The sequence below is a fragment of the Geotrypetes seraphini genome, chromosome 11, assembly GCF_902459505.1.
Source record: "Geotrypetes seraphini chromosome 11, aGeoSer1.1, whole genome shotgun sequence".
NCBI lineage: Eukaryota > Metazoa > Chordata > Amphibia > Gymnophiona > Dermophiidae > Geotrypetes > Geotrypetes seraphini.
Window position 1 is genome coordinate 48,450,477 of NC_047094.1, and position 27,085 is coordinate 48,477,561.

A 27,085-nucleotide genomic window follows, 5' to 3' on the forward strand; every position below is an offset into this window, starting at 1 on the left:
CTTAGATCTCCGTTCACTAACTGCCTACCTCAGGCAGAATAAGTTCAGAATGATCTCACTTCCCATCATTCTAAGACCCTCCAATTCAAATTTCTCAGCCACTACTACCAGTACAAGGTACTACCTCTTGGCCTCTCTTCACTGCCATGAGTCTTCACAAAGTGCCTTGCAATAGTACCAGCGCATCTATACAGGAAAAAGCATTTTGTCTTTTTATACCTTGATGACTGATTCTTTGCATGTTCATTCCAGACATCACTTACTTCTCCTTATCCAGGACACCTTATCAACCCCACAATCCCTGGGATTCATCATTACCTATGAAAAGTTGTTCCTGTTTCCTGCTGATTTATTCACATTCATAAGAACTCACATAAATACCATGACAGTTCATGCCTACCTTTCCGAGGAGAGTCATGGGGCAATAACACAGCTTTGCAACCAGGTGAAAGATTCATCACAACTGCTTGCTCAACACATTTTACACCTCCTAGTCCACATGGTGGCATCTCTCTCCTACGTTCCACATGCAAGGCCTTACAATGACACCTTAAGTTCAACGCTTACAGCCACTCTCACATCAGATTCCGTTTCCAAACTCACTTAATATAGCTCTTCTCTGGAGAATCCAGTCTCCTTCTTTTCAGGATGGTTGCCCATTTTCAGCCTCTGCCATCTAATCTTAAAATCACAACAAACTGCTCAAACATGGGCTGGGGAACCCATATGGGTCACATTAAAACACAGAGTCATTAGGACCTGAGGGAACTGCACCTTCGCATCAATCATCTTGAACTTTGTACAGTTTTTTTTAATGCCTTGTGAGCCTTCTACCCATGGCTTCAATGCAAGCACATCATCATACAGATGGATAATCAGGTAACAATGTTTAAGTCAACAAAGAAAGGGTTCAGGATCCCTACACTTTTCCCTTTAGGCAGACCTACAGACAGTGTACATTTCAGGTCAATCAAACGTGATTGTAGACTCACTCAGCCATAAGCTTGATCCTCATGAATAGTCTATCAATCCCACAGTACTTCAGACTGTTCTGACTATGTTGAACCCCAGTCATGGACCTCTTTGCTTCGCACAGCAAATACTCACAAGTTTCTTACAGCACATCAAGCCTTCATGAAAGATGCCTTCTCCATTTCTTGGATGAAGCACCTCCTGTATGCCTTTCCACCACTTTCCACTAATCTCCAGGGTCCTTCAGAAAATTATCAAGGACTCCGCATATCTCATCCGGGTTGCTCTTTGATGGCCCAGACAAATCTGGCTTCCTCTTCTTTGAACCTCCTTTTTTACCTCAAAGGAACAGCGGCACTTCGTCATACCACTCAATTTTTTATCGCCTAATTTGTACACCCTGGATATTCCAGGTCAACCTGCCTCTCAAGGAACCATCTCCGTATGGATTTCCAGTTGCATTGCTACGGTACGTCAACCATTTCTTGGCAGACTCGGCACACTCAGATTTTGAGCAACAGCTTTTTCAGTAGTACACTTCCAATCAATACCGATACCGGCATCTGCAAAGCTGGCACCTTGTCCTCAGCATTACTGTTTGCACATGCCCAGTAAGCAAAAAGCTTACTATTTTATAGGGGAGAGCACTGACAAAAAAGATCAGTCTGAGGTCTTCATCAATAAGAGTGGCCACATTCTCCGGCTGTCTATGGAGAACTCCCATTACTGGTAAGCAACTGCGCTTTCTCAGCACATCTACAAAGATTTGTCTGTGATCTTATCCTGTTGGTATTTGCGTTTTTAGAAAGAAAATCCTCTGGTGTTTGCAAATGGGGTTTTGAAGGCTGGGGGTGAAAAAGAACCAGTTCCTAGGCAAAAGAAATGGCCCGTTGGTAAATTCCTGGCACAAGGAGCTCAGTACATCCAAGACTCTTTCATCATTGGTGGCACTTATGAAGAAGAAAATGGAGAACTGAACCGTGAAGAGGTGAGGGGAAGATGAGTCATGCAGTTCTGGGGTCAGGGGACATTATAGTGAGGAGAGAAATGTATCATAAGAAAAAGAGAACCATGCTGAGATGAGCTGCTGTGGCACAGGGAGGGGGAAGGGAAGCTCTGTAATTCTCTACCTGAGCAGTATGTATAGATTTACCGTTTCGGTCCTATTTGTTTGTCACAATTAGATTGTAATCTCTCTAGAGCAGAGACTGACTCTTGTGTGTTAATGTACAGCGCTGCGTGCATCTGGTAGCACTATAGAAATGGTAAGTAGTAGTATATGGACCACAGCTCTGTATAAGAGGTGCTAAGGAAACCTTGTAGACAATGTGCATATTCCTCTCAGTGTTCTCTGGGGTGACTCATAGATCTATTGCAAGCCACTTAAGGCCTCTGCTTCTGCTACCCAGCATTCCCAACAGGTACTGATGAGGTCTTGCAGTCCATATTCCTCCCAGCATTCTCCAGGGTGACTCCCAGATCCTCCCCAATCCACTCAGGGCCTCTACTCCTGCTACCCAGCACTTTCACCGGCTACCTACTAGGTGGTGCTTGCTCCTATTTCCAATAGCTTCAATGCACTTTATTTTCTTGATACAGACTCTTTTCAGTCTTTTTCCCCATATCATCACCATCTAAAACTAAAAATAGCTAAGACCAAGCTCCTTATCTTTGTGCCTAAACCCACCTTTCCCTTCCACATTATTTCAGTGGACAACACTCTCCTCCTCCCTGTCTCGTCAGCTTGCAACCTCAGGGTCATCGTTGACTCCCCTCTTTCCTTCTCCGCTCAGATTCACCAAAATGCTAACGCTTGTTGTTCTTCCTCTATAATATTACCAAAATCTGACCTCTCTTCTCCAAGCATAAGAACATAAGAATAGCCTTACTGGGTCAGACCAATGGTCCATCAAGCCCAGTAGCCCGTTCTCACTGTGGCCAATCCAAGTCACTAATACCTGGTCAAAACCCAAGGAGTAGCAATATTCCATGCTACCGATCCAGGGCAAGCAGTGGCTTCCCCCATGTCTTTCTCAATAACAGACTATGGACTTTTCCTCCAGGAACTTGTCTAAGCCTTTCTTAAAACGAGCTACACTATCTGCTCTTACCACATCCTCTGGCAACATGTTCCAGAGCTTAACTATTCTCTGAGTGAAAAAAAATTTCCTCCTATTGGTTTTAAAAGTATTTCCCTGTAACTTCATCGAGTGTCCCCTAGTCTTTGTAATTTTTGATGGAGTGAAAAATCGATCCACTTGTACCCGTTCTACACCACTCAGGAATTTGTAGACTTCAATCATATCTCTCCTCAACCATCTCTTTTCCAAGCTGAAGAGCCCTAACCATTTTAGTCTTTCCTCATACGCTTTTAGAAAACTCATAAAAACGACCTTATTCGACAAATATATCACCTAAACAGAATCTCCACCGAATACTTCTTTCTTTTCTCGCTCCCAATATACCCCCTCTAAAATCCTAATAAAACCGTTATCTTGCAATTCGGGACATCTCTTCTAATATGTCCCCCCTGAAAATTCTTAAACTGTATATTGTAATTTTCGATGTATTTTTTGTAATTCGAGACCTTTTCCTAACAGGTCCTCTCGGAAATGTATTAGAAACATAGAAAGTGACGGCAGAAAAGGGCCAAGGCCCATCGAGTCTGCCCACTCCATTGACCCACCCCCCTAGTTAATTGCTCTCTGATGACCCTTTCCCTCGAAGAGATCTGACATGAGCATCTCAAATGATCTTAAAAACTTGCACGCTGCTGGCCTCAACCACCTGTACTGGGAGCCTATTCCAGCTGTCCACCACTCTTTCAGTGAAGAAGTACTTCCTGGTGTCGCCATGAAACTTCCCGCCCTTTATTTTCAGCGGGTGTCCTCTTGTGGCTGAGGGTCCCCTAAGAAGGAAAACATTATCTTCTACCTTGATGCGACCAGTGACATACTTAAACGTCTCAATCATGTCCCCTCTCTCTCTACGTTCCTCGAGAGAGTATAGCCGCAATTCGTTCAGCCTTTCTTTGTATGATAGATCTTTGAGCCCCGAGACCATCTTGGTGGCCATTCGCTGTACCGACTCGATTCTCAGCACATCTTTGCGGTAATGTGGCCTCCAGAATTGTACGCAGTACTCCAGATGAGGCCTCACCATGGTTCTGTACAAAGGCATTAGGACGTCGGGCTTCCGACTAACAAAACTTCTCCGGATACAACCCAGCATTTGCCTAGCCTTAGATGAAGCCTTCTCCACTTGTTTGGCCGTTTTCATGTCATCGCTGATGATCACCCCCAAATCCCGTTCTGCGGCAGACCTTGCTAAGGTTTCTCCATTCAATGTGTACGTTCTGCACGGATTAGTGTACTGTACATTTTTATATTTTTGCATTCTTAAAGTTGATGTACTCTGTATTTCCTCTGACTATCTGCATATTGTAACTTGCTGAATGTAAACCGCCTAGAAGTCGCAAGATTGTGGCGGTATAGAAAAATAAAGTTATTATTGTTATTATTAGTTATTATTCATACGAGAGGAGTTCCATCCCCTTTACCATCTTGGTCGCTCTTCTTTGAACCTTTTCTAGGGCCACTATATGATCTATTCCTTTTGGTTGGGAGGTGAGGTTTCTGAGCCTGCGTTGCAGTTGCTTTATTATTAACAAAAAGGATTACAGCTGTTTATGAAAACCTGAAGCGGCTTCAGCTCCTGAGGATGCCTATGCGGCGAAATGAAAGATTATGTTAGACTGGCTGTCTGAGATCAGTTGTCATCAGAAGTGAACCCACAGTGGCATGATTTTATGAACACCACAGGAGTTAAGTCCACAGAGCATAAGGCTAACAGTAACATTATTACTGGATGAACTTTTAAAGATTGGATGGTCCAGGTTTTCTTGGCAGCAAGAGTGTACACCCAGGCTGTAATGTGATGTTGTAAATTGCTGTTATGCAAGTTTTGTGAGAGTGGGAAATAAGTATATTTATGAAACATATTTATGGTAAAGATTGGATATGATTTAATAAATAAATTTGATTATCTGATTAATTGCAGTATTCAGCTTCTTCTGCTTTTATAGTATGTGTTAACACTATATCTTTCTTGAGATAAGGAGACCAGAATTGAAAGGAACACTCCAGATGAGGTTGCACCATGGAGCGATACAGGTGTATTATAACATTCTTAGTCTTGTTAACCATCCCTGTTTTAATAATTCCTAGCATCCTGTTTGCTTTTTTGGATGCCTCTGCACATTGGGCAGAAGGTTTCATCGTATTGTCTTTGATGACACCCAGATCCTTTTCTTGGGCGCTAATTCCCAAGGTGGACCCTAGAATCTGGTAACTGATTCAGGTTATTCTTCCCAAAGTGCATCATTTTGCATTTGTCCACATTAAATTTCATCTGCCATTTGGACGCCCAGTCTTCCAATTTCCTAAGGTCCGCCTACAATTTTTTACAATCCACCTGCGTTTTAACAACTTTGAACAGTTTAATGTCATCTGCAAATTTAATCACCTCGCTCATCGTTCCAATTTCCAGATCATTTATAAATAAGTTAAATAGCACCGGTCCCAGTACACTACCAAAACTTTTATCCACACTCTCATTACCTCTTGCAGAGATTATTACAACTTGCTTCTCTTAGGTCTTCCGCTCAACCATCTCTCTTCCCTTTAATCTGTGCAAAATTCTGCTGCATGACTTATATTTTGCAAGAGCTACCATACACACATTACCTCTCTTCTCAAGTCACTTCATTGGCTCCATTTCCAAATACAGTTCAAGCTCCTCTTGCTGACCTGCAAGTACATTCCCTCTGAAGCCCCTCAATGTCTCTCAACACTTTTCTTCCCCCTATGCTTCCCCTGTGAACTCCTATCTATACCCTTCTCCACTGCCAACTCTAGACTCCGTCCCTTCTATCTTGCTGCAGTGTATGCTTGGAACAGACTGCCTAAGTCATTATATCAGGCTCCGTCACTATCAGTATTTAAATCCAAGCTAAAAGCTCACCTTTTCAAGGCTGCTTTCAACTCCTAACTTGCACTCACCATAAAATTTCCTTTATCCTTCCTATCATTCTCTCTGCAAGTGACTCTCCAACCCCTATATGTTCTGACTGTCAGTTAAACGTACAGTGCTGTGTATGCCTTTCAGCGCTATAGAAATGATAAATAGTAGTAGATATATCAAACCACTGCATATTTCAAGACTACATGGCCCATTTTCTGCTTTCAAAAACCAACAAGAAAATCCAATACAATCTGCAGTGAATGGAAGGGAGAAAAGTATGAACAGTAAGGGTGATTTAAGTATATGCATCTGAAAAGAAAGGTCTTTAGTTTGGGTTTAAAGCATTCTAAGGATGTTTGAAGACTAAGAGAAACAAGGAGAGAGTTCCTTTGCTGTGGACCATAAACCAAAAAAACTGTACGCCTTACAGTTTTTTGTGGGTTTTTTTTTGGTTTACGGTCCACAGCAAAGGAACTCTCTCCTTGTTTCTCTTAGTCTTTGATAAGCCTGAAAGAGGGGCGGGGGTGGGTGGGAGGGTTTATTTTATTCATCTTATAATATAAATAATTTATCAATATATCTTGTATTATTTGCAGTTGCCAAAGGAAGGGGAGGGGATGGGTTTATAATTGAGAAATAGTTGGTACACTTATTAAATATTATATACTGTTTCAAGATTATAGTAAAAGATTATATAATAATGTATGAAGGAATATCGAGTGTGTACGTAATGAAATTGTATAAATTTAAGTGGTACACTTGTTGTTCTATGAGAAATGAATAAAAAACTTATAAACAAAAGCTGTATGCCTTAAGTGCTCGTGTATTGTATCATGATATACAGGGATGGTAAGCAGATTTTGGTGTACCGATCAGAGAGATCTGGTAGGAATAGAGTATATGGAATGAGATAGCGTGAAAGTATGCAGGTTCTCCTGAGTTAAGAACTTTGAATATTAACAGCAGTGTTTTGTATGAGATCTGATGGAACATAGGGAACCAATGTGCTTTTTAATTGCGGGGTTACTTGATCAAATTTTTGGGCATTGTGGATTAGATGTACAGCTATGTTTTGATTAATTGTAGTCATTGAGATTCTTATATTCTTAAAGACTCTGTAAGTAGTGTTTTTAAATCAAAAACTTATCGTTCTTGCCCTTCTTATCATCTTATGAAAAGCATATATTGGCGACAGGGGGGGAAACCTGCTACTACCACTGCTGGCTCTTGTGCTGAAGCTAAGAATAACTTACCTTTTAATTCTAGGTGACATATGGCCAGTATGAATAAATCTTTTTTTTTTCTTCTTGTTATACTTGAAGTGGCCACCTTACTGAGATTTGATGTAGTTTTTATACAAGGCAACAACTTTGTGAAGATGCTGAGAAAGATTTAATGAGATCAATATGTTATCTTCTGCCATCATAGATGCTCAGCAATTCACCAATGTGTTCTCTGTCAATCCCCTGGGTGGTAGGTGGGGCTGACCTTAGGAGGATATGGGGCCTGGCACGATTCATCAGGAATGGGTGTCCCCAATAATGAAAAGTCAAGAAATGAGATAGTTCCACCCGCCCAAGATATTATAAAACAAGGGAGGCGGCACTATACCTCTTGACTGACTGCTGAAAACTCTTCTGTGCCAGCTGCAGTAGCTTCTAGCTTATTGATTTCAAGTGATGCCCGATTCAGTGGAAAAAACAATGATAGCACGTGGATGTCAGAAATACAAAGCCAAGGGTAGTAGCCTCAATTCCTCCCTCTTAGTGGTAAGGATAGGGAATGTTGGTCATGAGTTTATGTCTGGTCTTAATGCTTATTCTTCTATTCTTAGAACAAGAAGATGCGGATAGAGGCTGAGACAATGAAAAAGAGGGTTGTTTGGGATTTAGAAAGGCGTTGCTATCTAGATCTCTTTGCTGTGACAAAGTAAGGAATAAAATCTGCTGTCATAATCTAGGCATGTCTGATAATCATCTATAGCAATCTTCTGGTTTCAGGAAGTATTTGAATAAAGTAATGTGGTTACTGTGTTGGTTCACCTGAATACACAGAAATAAAGACTGATAAATAAAAATATCTAAGGTGATACCATTTCACTGGACTAACACAATACATTTCTTAAGTAGCTTTTGGGAACTAGCACCCCCTACCTCCGGACAAACTATCCAAAAGATAAGAATGCTAGATAAAATAGGTCAATGATAAAAAGCATTTCAGTGATAGTCTGAAGGAGGAAGGTTGATGAATGATCATCTTACATTAGAAAAGGCACATATTGTGGTTGGAATGGCGACTCATGTTTCCTTTACGTTTATAAAAGTAGCAAAAAACCTCCCAAACCCCAAGGAAAAAATGGATAAGGGGGAGAGACAAGAACAAAACAGTAAATCTACTCACATTAATAATAATTTGTTGAATGGGGAGAGTCCTCAGTCACACAGCCACCTACTGGGAACTCCCAGAGGAAAGGCTGTCACTGGCTTACACCCAGAAGAGTGTTAACTGTGAAACATCCCCAGGCTCTCTCCGTGCAAATAAATGAATAAAGTGCACCCCAAAAGTGCAAAGTGTGAAAAATAATTATAAATGCATCAAAAAGCACACTCTTGTACAGTAATTTGTAATTGTCTCTACCTGGACGGAGTTAACATCTGCTGGCTGTTCTTCACACGGAGAAGCTAAGTACTTCCAGATTGTGATTGCTTTGTTGGATTTGGACACTTTATTTTCCTTTTGGCCCCCTGGATAAGGGGTAGAGACAATTACAAATTACAGTACAAGAGTGTGTTTTTTGATGCATTTATAATTATTTTTCACACTTTGCACTTTTGGGGTGCACTTTATTCATTTATTTGCACGGAGAGAGCCCGGGGATGTTTCACAGTTAACACTCTTCTGGGTGTAAGCCAGTGACAGCCTTTCCTCTGGGAGTTCCCAGTAGGTGGCTGTGTGACTGAGGACTCTCCCCATTCAACAAATTATTATTAATGTGAGTAGATTTACTGTTTTGTTCTTGTCTCTCCCCCTTATCCATTTTTTCCTTGGGGTTTGGGAGGTTTTTTGTTTCTTTTGTAATTTTTTACCTCCCTCATATTTGGGTTTCATCTTTGTCCTTTACGTTTATGTCATGTTCTCAGTATCAAAATGCCTAGATTGTATAAAGAAAATAGAATATTAATGGATACATGGAAAACCTTACGTTATGTCAGTAATTTAACACCTATTCCAATAAACAAGTCAACAAATCAAACTATATACCTAAACTCCAAGATTCAAATTGGTGGATTTAAAGTCATCTGGAAGCATTGGATGATAGCAGGTATACGTATTTTGGATGATGTCATTTCAAATGGTAAACTGCTTGATTTTTCATAGTTGCAACATAAATATGGTCTTAATAAATCTCAAAGCTTTAGATGGTTGCAACTGAAGCAGGCTATTCAGGATGGGTTCCCTGAATGGAAAAACCTTAATAAACAATATAGTTTGGAGTTCTTATGCTTTCAGGCGGACTTCCTGGGACACCAGGCTGCACAGTGGTATAAATTGATATCTGGATTTGTGAATAAAAAACTAAAAACTGATCTCAGAAACATTTGGAGCATTGAGATTAAGCATCAAATTTCTGTGTCTGAATGGCCACGAATTTGGTCTTGGAGGATGAGATGTACAGTATCCGCATCTATGAGACAAACTTGGTTCTTTTTTTACATAGAGCATTTTGGACCCCTGTTCGTTTACAAAAATTGGATAGCTTTAAGTCAAATAGATGCTGGCATTGTCATCTCGAGCCAGGGACTTTAGATCACTTATTATTCTATTGTCCATTAATTTTGGCCTTCTGGAAATCAATATGGGGCCAAATAAATTGCTTACTAGAAAATCCTGTGGCATTATCGTATGACATGATTTTCTTTGGAATCTCAATGAGAGCAAAAAGCCAAATTTCATCTAAAAACAATAGGCTTTTATTGATTATGACAGGGGTTGCCATACAACACATCACGAGTAACTGGAAGAATTGGAGTAGACTTAGTTATAGTTTTTGGTCACATGTATAGAATGGAAAGAACAATAGCTATACAAAAAGGAAATTATATTACATTTAAAGAGATTTGGGGGCCATTGATATAAATTATTGTAATGAATAGATACCATTTTTCCATTATAAGAACATTGTAATAAGGGGATGGGAGAGGGGGTTCTGAATTTTATTAAATGATTAGATCAATAGAACAAATTTTTTATAAAATATATTTGATTATCTATGTTATAGTAAGGGTGGGTGGGAGGAGATCAAACCTTATGTTTGTATGTTTAATATGATAAGAATTCAAGTGATATATTCAATTTTAATGTTAATTATTGTTACACTTGATGTAAGATGTTAAAATGAATAAAGATTTACAAATATATCATATAAGTATTCTTTTCTATTGATCTAAACAATTAATAAAATTTAGAACCCCCTCCCATCCCCACATTTGCAATTATACTTGTAATGGTATCTATTCATTACAATAATTTGTCAATGGCCTCCAGATCTCTTTAAATTTATTATAATTCCCCTTTTGTATAGCTATTGTTCTTTCCATTTTATAAATGTGACACAATGAATTCCACCAGAAATTATAATTGAGTCTACACTTCTCCCTCGTTATTCGCGGGGGATACAGGAAGAGCCAGACCGCGAATGGTGAAAAACTGTGATTATCCGGCTCTGACCCACCCCCACCTCCCTGCTGCCTTCCCGGCCTTGCCTGGTGGTCTAGAGGGCTTTCGGGGCAGGAGCAATCTTCCTACACTCCTGCCCCGTGCAGATCGCCATGAGGAAATGGCTGCTGTGAGTTCCTGTAGTCTCTCGAGACTATGACGGGAACTCCCTATAGCCATTTCTTCATGGCGATCTGCACAGGGCAGGAGCGTAGGAAGATCACTCCTGCCCCGAAAGCCCGCTAGACCACCAGGTAAGGCCGGAAAGCCGGCAGGAAGGTAAAAAATATGTTTTTTTAAAATTTTCCCCCTCCCCAGAAAAAAATCGCAATTATGTGAAATCGCGAGTGCAGAAACCGCGAATGGGGAGGGGGAAGTGTACTCCAATTCTTCCAATTACTTATAATATGTTTTATCCCAGGACAAGCAGGCAGCATATTCTTGACTGATGGGTGACGGCACCGACGGAGCCCCGGTACGGACAATTTTAGAGTGATTGCACTCTAAGAACTTGGAAAGTTCTGGTAGGCCGCACCGCGCACGCGCGAGTGCCTTCCCGCCCGACAGAGGCGCGCGGTCCCCAGTTTCTTAGTTTCCGCGGAGCTAAGAAGACGCGTTTCCTCAACGGCTGTTGAAGAAAATTTTTTCGATCTTCCCGCTCGCATAAACCTTTGCTTAAATAAAGGTTTCTTTATTTCTTTTAAAAAAAAAAAAAAAAAGACTAACTTAGTTGTTTTTCTTTTCATTTTTCGTTTCGCCCCGGCGGGGCCTGTTGCCACGATCGAAGCCTCGGCCTTCGATTTGGCAGAGGCTGTCTTTACTTTCATGCCCCCTCAGCCCGGGTTTAAAAAGTGCCAGCGGTGCACTCGGCCAATCTCACTGACAGACCTGCATAACTGGTGTCTGCAGTGTCTTGGTCCCGACCATCAAGCGTCCACTTGCACCTGCTGTGCAACTTTGAAAAAAAGAACACTTAAAAACCGCCAAATCCAGCAGCGGTTACTCTTCGGTGCCGAGATGTCCGATTCCACCGTACCGGCACCGACATCGATTCCATCTCAATCGGCACCGACTTCATCGACACCGCGCGATATCGCGCCGGCGTCGCATCCAGCAGGTAAGCCGGCTAAGAAGCCTTCCCCGCTGGAGCGTCCTCCGGTCTCCACTGCAGTGAGTCCAATCCTGCCGACCTCGAGGCGCCCACGGAAGCGCTCCGCTCCGATTGAAGTTAGCCCCTCGACATCGGGTTCTTCGTCGGAGTGTCGAGCAGCACCCAAGGTACCGCAGAAGAAAAAAGCGGTACCGGTGCCTTCGCTGGACGAGCGTATTGCCGCCGTTCTGCAGGTACAGTAGAGAGAACAACTCCAACAGCTACTGCCTGCTCTTTTACCCCAGAACCTTCCAGTTCCGATCCGGTCGGAGCCATCGGTACCGATAGTGGAACGCCCTCTTTTATCGGCATCCACTTTGTCGGTACCGGTTCTTACCACCTCATCGACTTCGATGCCGATTTTAGCTCCAGAGCCTAAATCTCACCACCAGGCGGTACAGACCTCGGTACCAGCACAACAGGTTGCATCGCCTGGTACCGTATCCATGAGGTCGGGCAAGTCCACCCATAAAACCCGACACCTGGATCCCTCCACACCAGAGTCTCGACACCATGGCTCTCAGGTTAGGGATCCTGATTTATGGGGTGATTCCGAAGAGCCCTTTCTATCCGAAGGTGAATGCTCTTCTGATGAAGAGGAACACCTTGTTACCAATCCCTCTTCTCACCCAGATTCCACATCTTTTCCATCTTTCTTAAAAGAAATGTGTGAATCTTTGTCTATTCCCTTGGAGGCTGAGTCAAAGAAATCTAAGGCATTTCTTGATGCATTGGACTTTGACCAGACTCCAAGGGAATTTCTTAAACTTCCTCTCCATGATATCTTGAGAGAAACGTTTTATAAAAACCTAGAGACTCCCCTGACTGTCCCAGGAGCCCCTCGTAAACTGGACTCTTTATACAGGGTGATTCCTATTCCTGGGTTTGATAAACCCCAACTCCCGCATGAATCTCTTTTAGTGGAATCCACTTTAAAGAAATCAGCAGGAGCTAATGTGTATGCCTCAGTCCCTCCTGGCAGAGAGGGCAAATCAATGGACAAATTTGGCAAGCGTTTATATCAAAATGCCATGCTAGCCAACAGATCAGGAAACTATGCTTTTCATTTCTCATTTTATTTGAAGCATTTGATCCAAACAATATCTACTTTTGAGAAATATCTTCCTGATCGCAAAAAATCTAATTTTCAGGCCTGTACTTCCTCTCTTCTCCAGTTGAGAAAGTTTCTAGTAAGATCAATTTATGATACTTTCGAATTGACTTCTAGAGCCACGGCTATGTCAGTGGCTATGCGCAGGTTGGCATGGCTCAGGGTCTCAGAACTAGAGATAAACCACCAAGACCGTCTAGCAAATGCACCTTGCTTAGGGGATGAGCTGTTTGGTGATTCCATGGATTCCACCACACAAAAACTATCGGCACATGAGACACGTTGGGATACTCTCCTAAAGAATAAAAAGAAGACTCCACCTACTAGGCCTTTCCGACAACAATCGGCCTACCAACGCTGTTATGCTGCTCGCCCCTTACCTCAGGCTACTCAACAACCTAGACGTCAGCGCCAACAACAACAACGTCAACCTCCGAGGCAGACGCAACAGCAACAAAAACCTCCTCCACCTCAAAAGTCTACCCAGCCCTTTTGACGTGTTTCTCCAGAGCATAGCCAATATTCCACCATCTGCCCATCTTCCTCAACCGATAGGAGGGCGCCTGACCTATTATCTCAGCCGTTGGGAGATCATTACATCCGATCAATGGGTCCTCAACATCATTCGCCACGGCTACTCTCTCAACTTCCAGACTTATCCCGATCAAAGTCTGCCAAAAGAGTCTGCTTTGAACACTCCTCAATCCTCTCTCCTGATTCAAGAGGTTCAATCCCTCCTTCTTCTCAACGCCATAGAAGAAGTTCCTCTAGATCAGAAAGGACAGGGATTTTACTCCCGTTACTTTCTAGTTCCAAAGAAAACAGGAGATCTCAGGCCCATATTAGATCTTCGAGATCTCAACAAATGCTTGGTCAAGGAGAAATTCAAGATGCTTTCCTTAGCAACTCTTTACCCTCTTCTCAATCAGGGCGAATGGCTATGCTCCCTCGACCTCAAGGAGGCATACACTCATATTCCCATCCATCTAGCCTCCAGACAGTATCTCCGCTTCATGATCAACCACTGTCATTACCAATACAAAGTTCTCCCCTTCGGACTTGCTTCATCTCCAAGAGTGTTCACCAAATGTCTGATTGTGGTGGCTGCTTTCCTTCGTTCACATCATCTTCAAGTTTTCCCTTACCTGGACGATTGGTTGATAAAGGCCAATTCTCCTCAAACAGTGCTACTGGCCACCAATCAAACCATCTTGTTCTTACAGTTTCTGGGGTTCGAGATCAATTTTCCCAAATCTCATCTCATCCCCACTCAGAGACTTCAATTCATTGGAGCGGTGCTGGACACGATCCTCATGAGAGCATTCCTGCCGTCCAACCGTCTCCACACTCTTCAAGTTCTGTGTCAACAGGTTCTTCCTCAAAGTTCCATCTCTGCCAAACAAATGATGATACTATTGGGACACATGGCTTCAACAGTTCATGTCACCCCTCTGGCACGTCTTCACCTGCGCACACCTCAATGGACCCTAGCTACCCAGTGGTCCCAAGCGACGGATCCTTGCTCACGTCACATATCTGTGACATCATCTCTTCGTCAGTCTCTACAATGGTGGTTGGTATCCTCAAATCTATCCAGAGGTCTTCTGTTCCATCTACCTCCTCATCAACTAGTCATCACAACCGATGCCTCCCCTTATGCTTGGGGAGCTCATTTGAACGAGTTCCAAACTCAAGGCCTTTGGACAGCCCAGGAAAAGAAGCATCACATCAATTTCCTGGAACTCAGAGCGATGTTTTATGCCCTCAAGGCTTTCCAACATCTTCTCTTCCCTCAAGTTCTTCTGCTGTGCACAGACAATCAAGTGGCGATGTACTACATCAACAAGCAGGGTGGAACGGGCTCTCGCCTCTTGTGCCAGGAAGCCCAGAAGATCTGGACTTGGGCCATAAATCATCATCTATTCCTGAAAGCGATTTACATTCAGGGAGAAAAGAATTCCTTAGCGGACAAGCTCAGCAGAATTCTCCAGCCTCACGAGTGGACAATCGATCCTTTCACTCTACAATCCATCTTCGCTCAATGGGGCACTCCTCAGATAGACCTCTTTGCAGCTCCTCACAATTACCAGCTGCCCCTATTCTGCTCCAGACTCTACTCTCCTCACCGTCTGGCAGCGGATGCGTTTCTCCTCGACTGGTCAAATCTGTTCCTGTATGCTTTCCCTCCTCTGCCTCTCATGTTGCGGACCTTGTTCAAGCTCAAGAGGGAACGAGCCACCATGATTCTGATTGCTCCGAGGTGGCCCAGGCAGCATTGGTTCTCCCTTCTACTTCAACTCAGTTCCAGGGAACCTTTTCTTCTTCCACTGTTTCCTTCTCTGCTTACACAGCATCAGGAGACCCTTCTACACCCCAACCTCTAGTCTCTGCACCTGACAGCTTGGTATCTCTCGGGCTGACTTCTCATGATACGCTTTTGTCTCAGCCTGTTCGTTCAATTCTGGATGCCTCAAGGAAACCTGCCACTCTGCAATGTTACCATCAGAAGTGGACACGTTTTTCTTCCTGGTGTCTTCTTCATCGTCATGATCCTACTTCCCTGGCAGTGGAGACCTTGTTGGATTATCTTCTTTCTTTTCCGACTCTGGCCTCAAGTCCACTTCAATCAGAGACCACCTCAGTGCTATTGCGGCTTTTCATGAGCCAGTCCATGGAAAACTCCTCTCAGCTCATCCCTTGGTGTCCAGGTTCATGCGGGGTCTTTTTAATGTGAAACCACCTCTTAAAGCCCCTTCTGTTATCTGGGATCTCAATGTAGTTCTTTCCGCTTTAATGAAGCCTCCATTTGAACCTTTGGCTACCGCTTCTTTCAAGTTCCTCACTTGGAAGGTACTTTTCCTTATTGCTCTTACCTCTGCCAGGAGGGTCAGTGAGCTACATGCACTAGTTGCGGATCCACCTTTTACAATCTTCCATCATGACAAGGTGGTTCTGCGTACACATCCAAAGTTTCTCCCTAAGGTTGTCTCTGAATTCCATCTCAACCAATCCATTGTTTTGCCTGTCTTCTTTCCGAAACCTCACTCGCATTCTGGAGAACAGGCTCTGCATACTTTGGACTGTAAGAGGGCTCTGGCTTACTATTTAGACCGTACTAAGCCCCACAGATCATTCCCTCAACTCTTTCTGTCCTTTGATCCGAATAAATTGGGACGTCCTGTTTCTAAGCGTACGTTGTCTAATTGGCTGGCAGCGTGCATTTCATTCTATTATGCTCAGACCGGACTGACACTGGAAGGTTCTGTCATGGCACATAGAGTCCGAGCTATGGCAGCATCTTTAGCTTTCCTCCGTTCCACTCCTATTGAGGAAATCTGCAAGGCTGCTACTTGGTCCTCAGTTCATACTTTTACATCTCATTATTGTCTGGATGCTTTTTCCAGACGGGATGGACACTTCGGCCAATCTGTTTTACAAAATTTGTTTTCCTAATGGCCAACCTTCCCTCCATTCCTCTTTTTATTAGCTTGGAGGTCACCCATCAGTCAAGAATATGCTGCCTGCTTGTCCTGGGATAAAGCACAGTTACTTACCGTAACAGGTGTTATCCAGGGACAGCAGGCAGATATTCTTGCGTCCCTCCCACCTCCCCGGGTTGGCTTCTTAGCTGGCTTATCCTAACTGGGGACTGCGCGCCTCTGTCGGGCGGGAAGGCACTCGCGCGTGCGCGATGCGGCCTACCAGAACTTTCCAAGTTCTTAGAGTGCAATCACTCTAAAATTGTCCGTACCGGGGCTCCGTCGGTGCCGTCACCCATCAGTCAAGAATATCTGCCTGCTGTCCCTGGTAAGTAACTGTGCTGTATGGTGACTCCTGTCATAATCAATAAAAGCTTATTATTGTTTGATGAAATTTGGCTCTTTGTTCTCATTGACATACCAAATAGAATTGTATCATACGATAAAGCCACAGGATTCTCCAATAAACAATTTATTTGGGTCCAAATTGATTTCCAAAAGACCAAGATAAAGGGACAATAGTATAACAAATGATCTAGAGTCCCTGTCTCAAGATTACAATGCCAGCAACAATTAGACTTAGAGCTATTTAACTTTTGTAATCTAACTTGGGTCCAAAATGCTCTATGTAAGAGAAAAAAACAAGTTTGTCTCATAGATGCAGACACTGTACATCTCATCCTCCAAGACCAAATTTGTGGCCATTGAGACGCAGAAATTTGATGCTTAATCTCAATGCTCCAAATATCCCTAAGACCAGTTTTTGGCTTTTTATTTACAAACTAGTCCTTAAGCCCGTTACATTAACGGGTGCTAGAATAGATTTGTGCGTCTGTCTTTCTTTCTGTCTCTCTCTTTCCTCGGCTGTCCACCACCACCAGCAGTAGCCCTTCTCCTTTCCTTTTACCTCCTCCGTGTCCAGCAGCACCCCTTCCCTAATCCCCCAGTCCAGCAGTAGCCCTGCAACCTTCCTTTTACCACTCTCCTGTTTAGCAGCACTCCTTCACTGCTCCCGCTGTCCAGCAGCAGCCCTTCTCCCTTCCTTTTACCTCCCCACTGTCCAGCAGCACTCTTTCACTGCTCCCCCTGTCCAGCAGCAGCCCTTCTCCCTTTGTTTTACCCTCCCCCTGTCCAGCAGCACCTCTTCCCTGCTCCCCTTGTCCATCAATACCTGCTCCCAAACCGCAGCTGCTTCCATTGCGTGGTCCTCTTAGAGTGAGTGACGGTGGGAGGTGTTTTCCACCTCCTTGGTCGCCATTTCAAACTCCGCATGAGCAGTAGGAGCCAGAAAACTGCCAGACGCTCGTTCTACTGGCACAGAGCTACGGATCACAGACACAGGGATCACGAAGTTTGAAGTGCACATGCGCGCTTAGGGTTTTATTATAGTAGATCCGTTTATCAATTTATACCACTGTATGGCTTGGTGTCCCAGAAAGTCCACCTGAAAGAATAAAAATTCCAAACTATATTGCATATTAAGGTTTTTCCATTCAGGGAACCCTACCTGAATGACCTGCTTCAGTTGCAACCATCTAAAGCTTTGTGATTTATTAAGACCATATTTATGTTGCAGCTGTGAAAAATCAAGCAGTTTACCATTTGAAATAACATCACCTAAAATCCAATGCTATCATCCATTGTTTCCAGATGACCTTAAATCCGCCAATTTGAATCATGGAGTTTAACCATATAGTTTGATTCGTCGATTTATAGATTGGAATAGATGTTAAATTATTGACATATCGTAAAGTTTTCCGTGTATTGTCACAATCCTATCCCTAAAGCTCGGCTTGTGCCAGACGTGCCCTTAGCTAGTCCTGGCCCAGCCATACAAAGAGCCAACCACGGGGATAGGGTTGTGACCAGGAATAGGGAAAAACCTGCATTTCCCTTTAATTCTGAGATAGCTGATCTCCAGGGAGTAGAAGCCTTTGGGGATAACAGCCTGGAACAGCCTCTGAGGAAGTCTACTCCCACTGCTAACTCCCAGCTGCAGGAGATAATTAAAAATCCTAAGAGAGCTAGGCAGAAGGTGCAGGCGGCCCCTCCTCCTCCTCAGAGAACAGGGCGTGTTCGCCTCAACGTATTAGAGGCTGCTCTGAGGAGGAGACAGTCAGTTTACCCTGGGCCAGCCCAGGAAGGGGTCTCACAAGATTGCTCTCCTGAGTCTCAGGACATAGAGATGGTGGATACAGCTACTAGCCCTGTTGCCAGCCAGCCAGCACTACCAGAACTAATGGACTGCCAAGAGCATACCAGCTTGCCTGAAGATATTCCCATGGAGGAGAGTTAAGTGGCAGGTCTGGGTAGTTTGTTATATGCCTAAGTTAAATTCCATTTTGTCTGCTGCTCAGTGAATGTGTTTCTCTCGAGAGAGGAGTGAGACTTGTGCTGCACTGCGGGGTTAATGCAGGAAAGAAAGAAAAAACCCCCCCAAAAAACGTTTTTTTTTGTGTTCTGAACTTAAAGGTTCTGCTCTAGTTAAATCTACATTTTTGAGTCCTTGCAGAGTGTGGGACTGTGAGGGAGTAGTAATTGGGGGGAAACCACTTGACATCCTGGTTGGGATTGTGGGGCCGTTTGTGGCATTCTGTGTAACAGAAAGTATATGGTGGTTTCAGCTACTCCCCTCCCCCACCAACTCCTGTTAAGTTGGTTGGGACCAAGCCTGCCTTATTCTGGGGCTTGGGCACAGCACTGCATGAAAGTGATACTAGCATTATTAAGTAACTGCCTGGTGCTGAAGGCAGCTGTATTCAGAACTGTTTGTTTACCTACCTGGATTACCTGCAGGAAGGTGAGAGCTGAGACAGGATTTTTTTTTTGTCAGCTCTATTTTTGTTTTGGACTTATTTATTTTGTTGCTTGGAGAAAAGACTGACCTGAAGTCTCCCCTCCAGTGTATCACCACAATAAAGTGAGACTTAATGAACTTTAAATTGACTCTTTTGGAATCTTTATCCATATTGATATTGAACAGTGACCAGCAGGACTTCCTTCCTTTATGGGAAGCACGCCGGAGTAGCGCTGTCGTGAGCGTCGACCGGAGTCACACTGATTTACAGGCACCGGCCTCGCTACAAATGGTGTCAGAAGTGGGATAGAGCGCCTCCTGCTGGACATTTGGTGAACTTTGGAAAAAAAAAAAAGGTTTTGACTTTTTTGGTTGTTTTTTTTTAGCTTATTGTTTTAGTTTGTTTGTTTAGTTCCGGTCCGGGAGCAACTGGTTCCAGACTTCTTGGTCCCGCTAGCTGAGGAAGCGGAGTCTTCGGAGGAGGAGAGGATCCTTACCGGGTAGCGGAGACGTTTCCGAAGGAGTCTAACCTGACCTATGAGGAGCCGATGTTGAAAGGCCACAGGGAAGGACCAGACCCGGGTGTAAGAGGACAAATACGCAGACAAACGACTGGAGGCCAAGGAGGCCTACAAACCAAGGCTCAGACTCACCAATCGCTCTGGTAAGAGTACCTCAGCAAAGGGGGGGTTGGTGAGGGAGAGATAGGTGCAGGTGTAAAAGTACCGCACTTGGAGAATTTTTCTTCTTGCTTCTCTTCTAGGCATCAAGGCAGGATGGACCAGCAACAGCTGATGGCCTTTCTGACCGCCGAGAGACAGAAGCAGAGCGAGAACCTGCAGGCCATGCTAAAAGCAAACCAGGACTTATGGAATCGCAAGCAAGAATGGGAAAGTCAACAGCATGAGGACCTGATGAAGGCGATAAGCACACAGGCTGGGGTCTTGACGCAGCTATTGCAGCAGCCAGCTGTCAAGCCACACACTGAGCCGGCGCTGAACCTGGACTGCCCATCTGCGGTAGGACTAAGCCCTTTTTTTTTGTCCGATATAGTCAAAAAACCGCCTAGCCAGGAGCGAAGCCAGGGGTTTTGGGAGCCCAGGGGGGCAGCGGATCAAAGAGGCTGGACACCGGGGGAGGGGGCTAGAAAGTATTTAGACTTGGACTGGCCGGAGAAAGCTAGGGCCTTGCCCCAGGCTGAGGGGAGTGCTACGCATTCCCTGATGCGGTATTATGAAAACTCAGGGGAACCCAGAGTTAGGAAGACTTCACAGGGAAGGAGTCTTTGGTGTTTTCGCTGTGGGGGAAGTGGACATACACAGCGTTTTTGTAAAGGGAAGAGAGATTTGATAATCACAAGTGGCCTGGATAGATACAGTCCTAGGGAGTATCAGGTGCCAGTTTCAATAGCAGGAAAACAGGTAATGGCCCTGATAGATACTGGCGCTGACCAATCTATGATGGCTGCAGACCAGTATAACTATATTTTCCCGAGGGAGAAAATGAGGGAAAGAGGAAGGACGGTGATTATTCGATGTGTGCATGGGGATAGCATCAGATACCCGCTCCGACCGACAACTATGCTGTATGGGGATAAGGTATACAGGGTCGATTTTGCAATCGTGCCTAAAGCTCCCTATGCCCTTATCTTAGGCCGAGATTGGGAAGGTCTAGGGGAATATTTAAGAGTTAAACAGGGCTTGGTGGGTACTCGGTCCCAGGGGCCGGTTATGTCAGTAGAGGAGGAAGGATTGGACCACATTTTTCCCTTCAGGGGGGAGGTGGTGCAGACATTCTCTCAAAGACAGGGCCGGCAGACTCAAGCCCAGAAACGGAAACAGAAACACCAAAGGAGTCAGGCTCTACAACAAGTAACCAGTTCTAAGGAAATACCCTGGCTCCCTCAAGGGGTGAGGGAAGCGTTTCCCACATTCCCTGCTGAACAAAAGGCCGACGCCTCCCTTCAAGAGGTTTGGCAGCAAGTCTCCGTACCTTCCCCGGGTGCGATTAGGTTCCGGGTAAGACAGGGGTTATTGTACAGACAGAGTGCAGGACAGACCTCTAAGGTTAGACACGAGCAGCTGGTGGTCTCGCAGGGGTTTCGTAAGATAATTCTTCAAACCGCTCATGACCATCCCCTGTCGGGTCACAAAGGGGCAGAGGCCATGGAAATTCAGGTGTTGAGGAGATTCTTTTGGCCGGGAATATCTCGGGATGTGGTGAATTTTTGCCGATCCTGTCCCGTCTGCCAAAAACTATCCCTCAACAAGCCTGCCCGCGCCCCATTAGTCTCTGTTCCTAGGGTGGAGGAGCCGCTAGCATGGCTGGCCATGGATATGGTGGGACCGCTAGAGAGAACTCCACAGGGGCATAGTTTTATTCTCGTCGTCATGGACGTGGCCACGAGGCATCCGTGGGCATTTCCGTTGAGGAAGTCATCCTCTGCCGCTATTATGAGGGAATTGGTGGGTCTGTTTTGCACAGTAGGGTTTCCCCGAGAGGTCTTGACAGACCAAGGGAGTAATTTCCTTTCAAAGGAAATGGAAAAGTTCTGGCAGGGGTTCCGGATTCGACATATAAAAACTTCAGCCTACCATCCCCAGGCCAATGGGTTGGTTGAGCGTTTCAACCAATCGCTCAAGCAGATGTTGAAGAAGGTTACCGGGCAGGATAGAAGGGACTGGGACCTTTTCATTCCTTTGGTTCTGTTCGCAGCCAGGGAAAAGGTACAAGACTTCCTTGGCGTCAGTCCCTTCGAGATGCTATACAGTAGGACTCCCCGGGGCATATTAGATATTGTCAGGGACCAGTGGGGGTCACAGGAGGGGGCAGAGGCCAATGTTGTATCCTACCTGGCAAACCTAAGGAAAAGGCTTGCACAAGTGGCTCGGATAGGTAAAGACAATTTGGAATGGGGGAGGAAAAGACAGAAGCTCTATTATGACAGGAAGGCCAAGGCCCGCCAATTGAAGGTGGGGGATAGAGTGTTAGTCTTGATACCCTCAGATCCCCACAAATTCCTAGCGGAGTGGAAAGGCCCAGCCACCATTGTGGAAAGGCTTAATGAAGTGGATTATCGGGTCAGGGATGAGAGGAATAGGGTTCAGACATATCATGTTAACCTCCTGAAGCCCTGGCGGGAAAGAGAGGTTTTGGCCCTAATGGCCGAGCAAAAACAGGATGATGACCTGGGGCCCCAGATAGCGGACTTGACGCAAACAGAGGCGGTCAATATAGGGACCAGCTTATCAGAGGGACAAACTAGACAGCTGGAAACCTTGATACAAGATTTTCAGGATGTGTTCTCTCCAATACCGGGTCACACAGAGGTGGTCACCCATGAGATAATCACTACCCCAGGGAAGATAGTGAGGGTGAAACCTTATAGGTTATCCGAAAAGAAGAAAGAGTTGGTACAGAATTTGGTGGAGGAAATGCTGTCTCTGGGGGTGATTGAGCAGTCCCAAAGCCCTTGGTCAAGTCCCATCGTTATTGTGCCCAAGGCGGATGGCACCCCCAGATTTTGTATAGACTTCAGACAACTCAATGAAATATCCCAATTTGATGCTTTTCCCATGCCCCGGGTGGATGATCTATTAGACCGGCTGGGGCAGGCCCAGTATCTCTCCACTATCGACCTTACGAAGGGATATTGGCAGATTCCTCTGTCACCTAGTGCTAGGCCCAAGACCGCCTTCAGTACCCCCCTCGGCTTGTACCAGTTCTGGCGTATGCCATTTGGCCTTCACGGCGCGGCTGCTAAATGCCAAAGGAGTATTACAGAGGTACTAAGGGGACACCATGCCTATGCGGACGCCTACTTGGATGACATTGTGATTCATTCCCGGAGTTGGTCACAACACCTAGAGCACGTAAGGGCGGTATTAGACTCTTTAAGGGAAGCAGGGTTTACGATCAACCCAAAAAAATGTTACTTGGGCCAGAGGGAAGTCAAATATCTGGGATATGTGGTGGGAAGAGGACAGGTCAAGCCCCTCGTAGACAAGGTAGAGTGTGTAAGGAACTACCCGCGCCCCACCACGAAGAAGCAACTCCGGGGGTTCTTGGGGCTCATCGGGTACTATAGACGGTTTATACCCGACTTCGCCACCCGGGCATCGGCACTCACAGATATGTTGAGGAAGGATAGGCCAGACACACTGGGATGGGAAGCTTCGGGTAGAGAGGCACTGGAGGACCTCAAGAAAACCTTATGCACAAACCCGGTGCTTAGGTCCATTGATTTATCCAAACCCCTGATCCTTCAAACTGATGCCTCAGGCACAGGTCTAGGGGCCATACTGAGTCAGGAAGTTCAGGGGGTGGAACACCCGGTATTATATTTAAGCCGCAAGCTTCATCCCAATGAGAGGAATTACGCGACCGTGGAGCTGGAATGTCTGGCCGCTAAATGGTCGATGCAGACCCTGGAACATTATTTACAGGAGCGTGAGTTTACCCTGGTAACTGATCACGCAGCGCTGAAGTGGTTAAATACGATGCGGAATAATAACTCCCGTCTCACCCATTGGTATTTGGCCCTTCAGACATTTCGGTTCAGGGTACTGCATTGGCCAGGGCGATTGAGCGTGAATGTGGATAGCCTGTCTAGGATGCAGGAAAGTACAGAGTCAGGTTTGAGATCTCAGGGCGGTCATCCCTTAAAGGTGAGGGTATGTCACAATCCTATCCCTAAAGCTCGGCTTGTGCCAGACGTGCCCTTAGCTAGTCCTGGCCCAGCCATACAAAGAGCCAACCACGGGGATAGGGTTGTGACCAGGATTAGGGAAAAACCTGCATTTCCCTTTAATTCTGAGATAGCTGATCTCCAGGGAGTAGAAGCCTTTGGGGATAACAGCCTGGAACAGCCTCTGAGGAAGTCTACTCCCACTGCTAACTCCCAGCTGCAGGAGATAATTAAAAATCCTAAGAGAGCTAGGCAGAAGGTGCAGGCGGCCCCTCCTCCTCCTCAGAGAACAGGGCGTGTTCGCCTCAACGTATTAGAGGCTGCTCTGAGGAGGAGACAGTCAGTTTACCCTGGGCCAGCCCAGGAAGGGGTCTCACAAGATTGCTCTCCTGAGTCTCAGGACATAGAGATGGTGGATACAGCTACTAGCCCTGTTGCCAGCCAGCCAGCACTACCAGAACTAATGGACTGCCAAGAGCATACCAGCTTGCCTGAAGATATTCCCATGGAGGAGAGTTAAGTGGCAGGTCTGGGTAGTTTGTTATATGCCTAAGTTAAATTCCATTTTGTCTGCTGCTCAGTGAATGTGTTTCTCTCGAGAGAGGAGTGAGACTTGTGCTGCACTGCGGGGTTAATGCAGGAAAGAAAGAAAAAAAAAACCCCAAAAAACGTTTTTTTTTGTGTTCTGAACTTAAAGGTTCTGCTCTAGTTAAATCTACATTTTTGAGTCCTTGCAGAGTGTGGGACTGTGAGGGAGTAGTAATTGGGGGGAAACCACTTGACATCCTGGTTGGGATTGTGGGGCCGTTTGTGGCATTCTGTGTAACAGAAAGTATATGGTGGTTTCAGCTACTCCCCTCCCCCACCAACTCCTGTTAAGTTGGTTGGGACCAAGCCTGCCTTATTCTGGGGCTTGGGCACAGCACTGCATGAAAGTGATACTAGCATTATTAAGTAACTGCCTGGTGCTGAAGGCAGCTGTATTCAGAACTGTTTGTTTACCTACCTGGATTACCTGCAGGAAGGTGAGAGCTGAGACAGGATTTTTTTTTGTCAGCTCTATTTTTGTTTTGGACTTATTTATTTTGTTGCTTGGAGAAAAGACTGACCTGAAGTCTCCCCTCCAGTGTATCACCACAATAAAGTGAGACTTAATGAACTTTAAATTGACTCTTTTGGAATCTTTATCCATATTGATATTGAACAGTGACCAGCAGGACTTCCTTCCTTTATGGGAAGCACGCCGGAGTAGCGCTGTCGTGAGCTTCGACCGGAGTCACACTGATTTACAGGCACCGGCCTCGCTACAGTATCCATTAATATTCTGTTTTCTTTATACAATCTAGGCATTTTGATGCTGAGAACATGACAGAAACGTAGAGGAAACATGAGTCGCCATTCCAACCACAACCAGTCTTGGGTATTGTCAATGAGATCTGGGAGGATCCAATACATACCCTGGCGCAAAATATAGGCTTGATGATACCTATAAAAATTGGGAAAATTTACCCCACCCTCTGTAATTGACTTTTGTAGAGATACTAAAGCGATTCTAGGAATTTTACCCAGCCAAACAAATTTTATAAGAATATGATTTAATTTTTTATAAAAGGACCCCTGAAAAAAAACTGGTATCATACCCATTTGATAACAAACCACGGGCAATATCATCATTTTGATTGTTTGAACTCTCCCCCATCAAGAATGATATAAAGGATTCCATTGCTCACACATTTCTGTTACCTTCTGTAATAAAATTTTTTATAATTTTTTAGTACTAAGAAGGTATGAATTCCAAAACACTATAGAGTGGCATCACCAAGTAAGTTTTTGTGTATTGCAGCTTGCAGAAACGCATTACAGAGTTCCGGTACTGGCCTGTAGAGATTATGAGAATTCCTATTGCTGCTGGGGCCAAACCAAAGCCTGGAAAAGCAGTAAGCATAATTTAGAGTCAGATTTGGCTTTAAAGTAAGTATAATTTAGAGTAAGATTTGACTTTATCTTACAACTTCTCATTGGTAACTCATGGTAAGTTGTCCCCAGAGGCTCTTCGATTGTTAACCCCCATTTCCTAACCTGTGTTAACATTTTTGTTTTAGTTATGCTCATAGAAGGCAATTCTAACAAAGGACATCTGATTGGCGCACATTCTATTAAGGAACATAGGCATTTACTTTCCTTTTATAAAATACTATCATAAATTAATATATACGTACATATTCTGTTAGACATAACACTTTCAGTAAACATAGACCTAGTGTAAATGTGTGCACCTAACTGTCAGATACATGCGTACTATGTTAGTTAGGCTTGTAGTTACAGAACTGCACTTAGGCAGAATTTTGGCATATACCTGTATATGTACTGTGGTAGTGTGGATTAGTGGCTGGCTGCAGGGCCTCACAAATTATGGCACATACAGATTGCAAGTAAAAGTCAAACCACTTTATTTATGTACACAAAGAAAAATAGCCAGCCCTGTTTTCTCACAGGCTTGTTACTTCTGGTAAAGTCTCCTCAAGCATAGTCAGTTTCAGCAGCCTATCCCTGACATAGATTCACAACTTTCTCAAACACAGGCACATTTCCAACAGCCTGTCCCAGACATGGCTTCACAGCTCCCACAGCCAAAGGGTAATTGGTCTACCTAGGCTGGTTTTAGTTACCGTATATACTCGAATATAAGTCGAGAACCCCTTTTTCTCCCCAAAAAGAGGAAAAATGGTTGACTTGAATATAAGTTAAGTGGCTCTGCACCCAGCCGCCTCCCTGCCAAGCTCTGCACCCAGCCTCCTTCCTACTGTCCCCTGCGAGGCACTGCACCCAGCACCCTTCCCTCTCTCCCCTGTCAGGCATTGCACCCAGCCCCCTTCCTTCCTTCCCTCCCTCCCATGACAGACTCTGCACCCAGCACCCTCCCCTCCCTCCCCTCTCTTCCCCCATCAGGCGCTGCACCCTGCACCCTTTCTTCCCTCCCTCCCCTGTCAGGTTTTGCACCCAGCACTGTTCCTTCCCTCCCTCCCCTGTTAGGCTCTGCACCCAGCACCCTTCCTTCCTTCCCCCGTCAGACTCTGCACACTCCCTCTCTCCCAGGCTCTGCACCCTGCCCTAGCCTCATACCTCTACTGCTTATCCCCAGTGGAGGTGC

The 27,085-nt window shown here is 44.9% G+C and overlaps 1 protein-coding gene across 7 annotated transcripts in view; it reads left to right on the forward strand.

Moving 5' to 3' along the window:
• The window catches only part of CFAP70 (cilia and flagella associated protein 70), a 201,122-nt gene that overhangs the window by 23,214 nt on the left and 150,823 nt on the right, over positions 1 to 27,085 (forward strand). For 6 of the 7 annotated variants that reach the window (XM_033914698.1, XM_033914699.1, XM_033914701.1 and 3 more), the window contains exons 7-9: positions 1,778 to 1,960; positions 7,829 to 7,923; positions 25,778 to 25,871. In XM_033914698.1, the coding sequence (XP_033770589.1) occupies positions 1,778 to 1,960; positions 7,829 to 7,923; positions 25,778 to 25,871 (372 nt within the window). The remainder of the gene's footprint in view (positions 1 to 1,777; positions 1,961 to 7,828; positions 7,924 to 25,777; positions 25,872 to 27,085) is intronic. The other variant, XM_033914702.1, reaches the window with a different exon arrangement.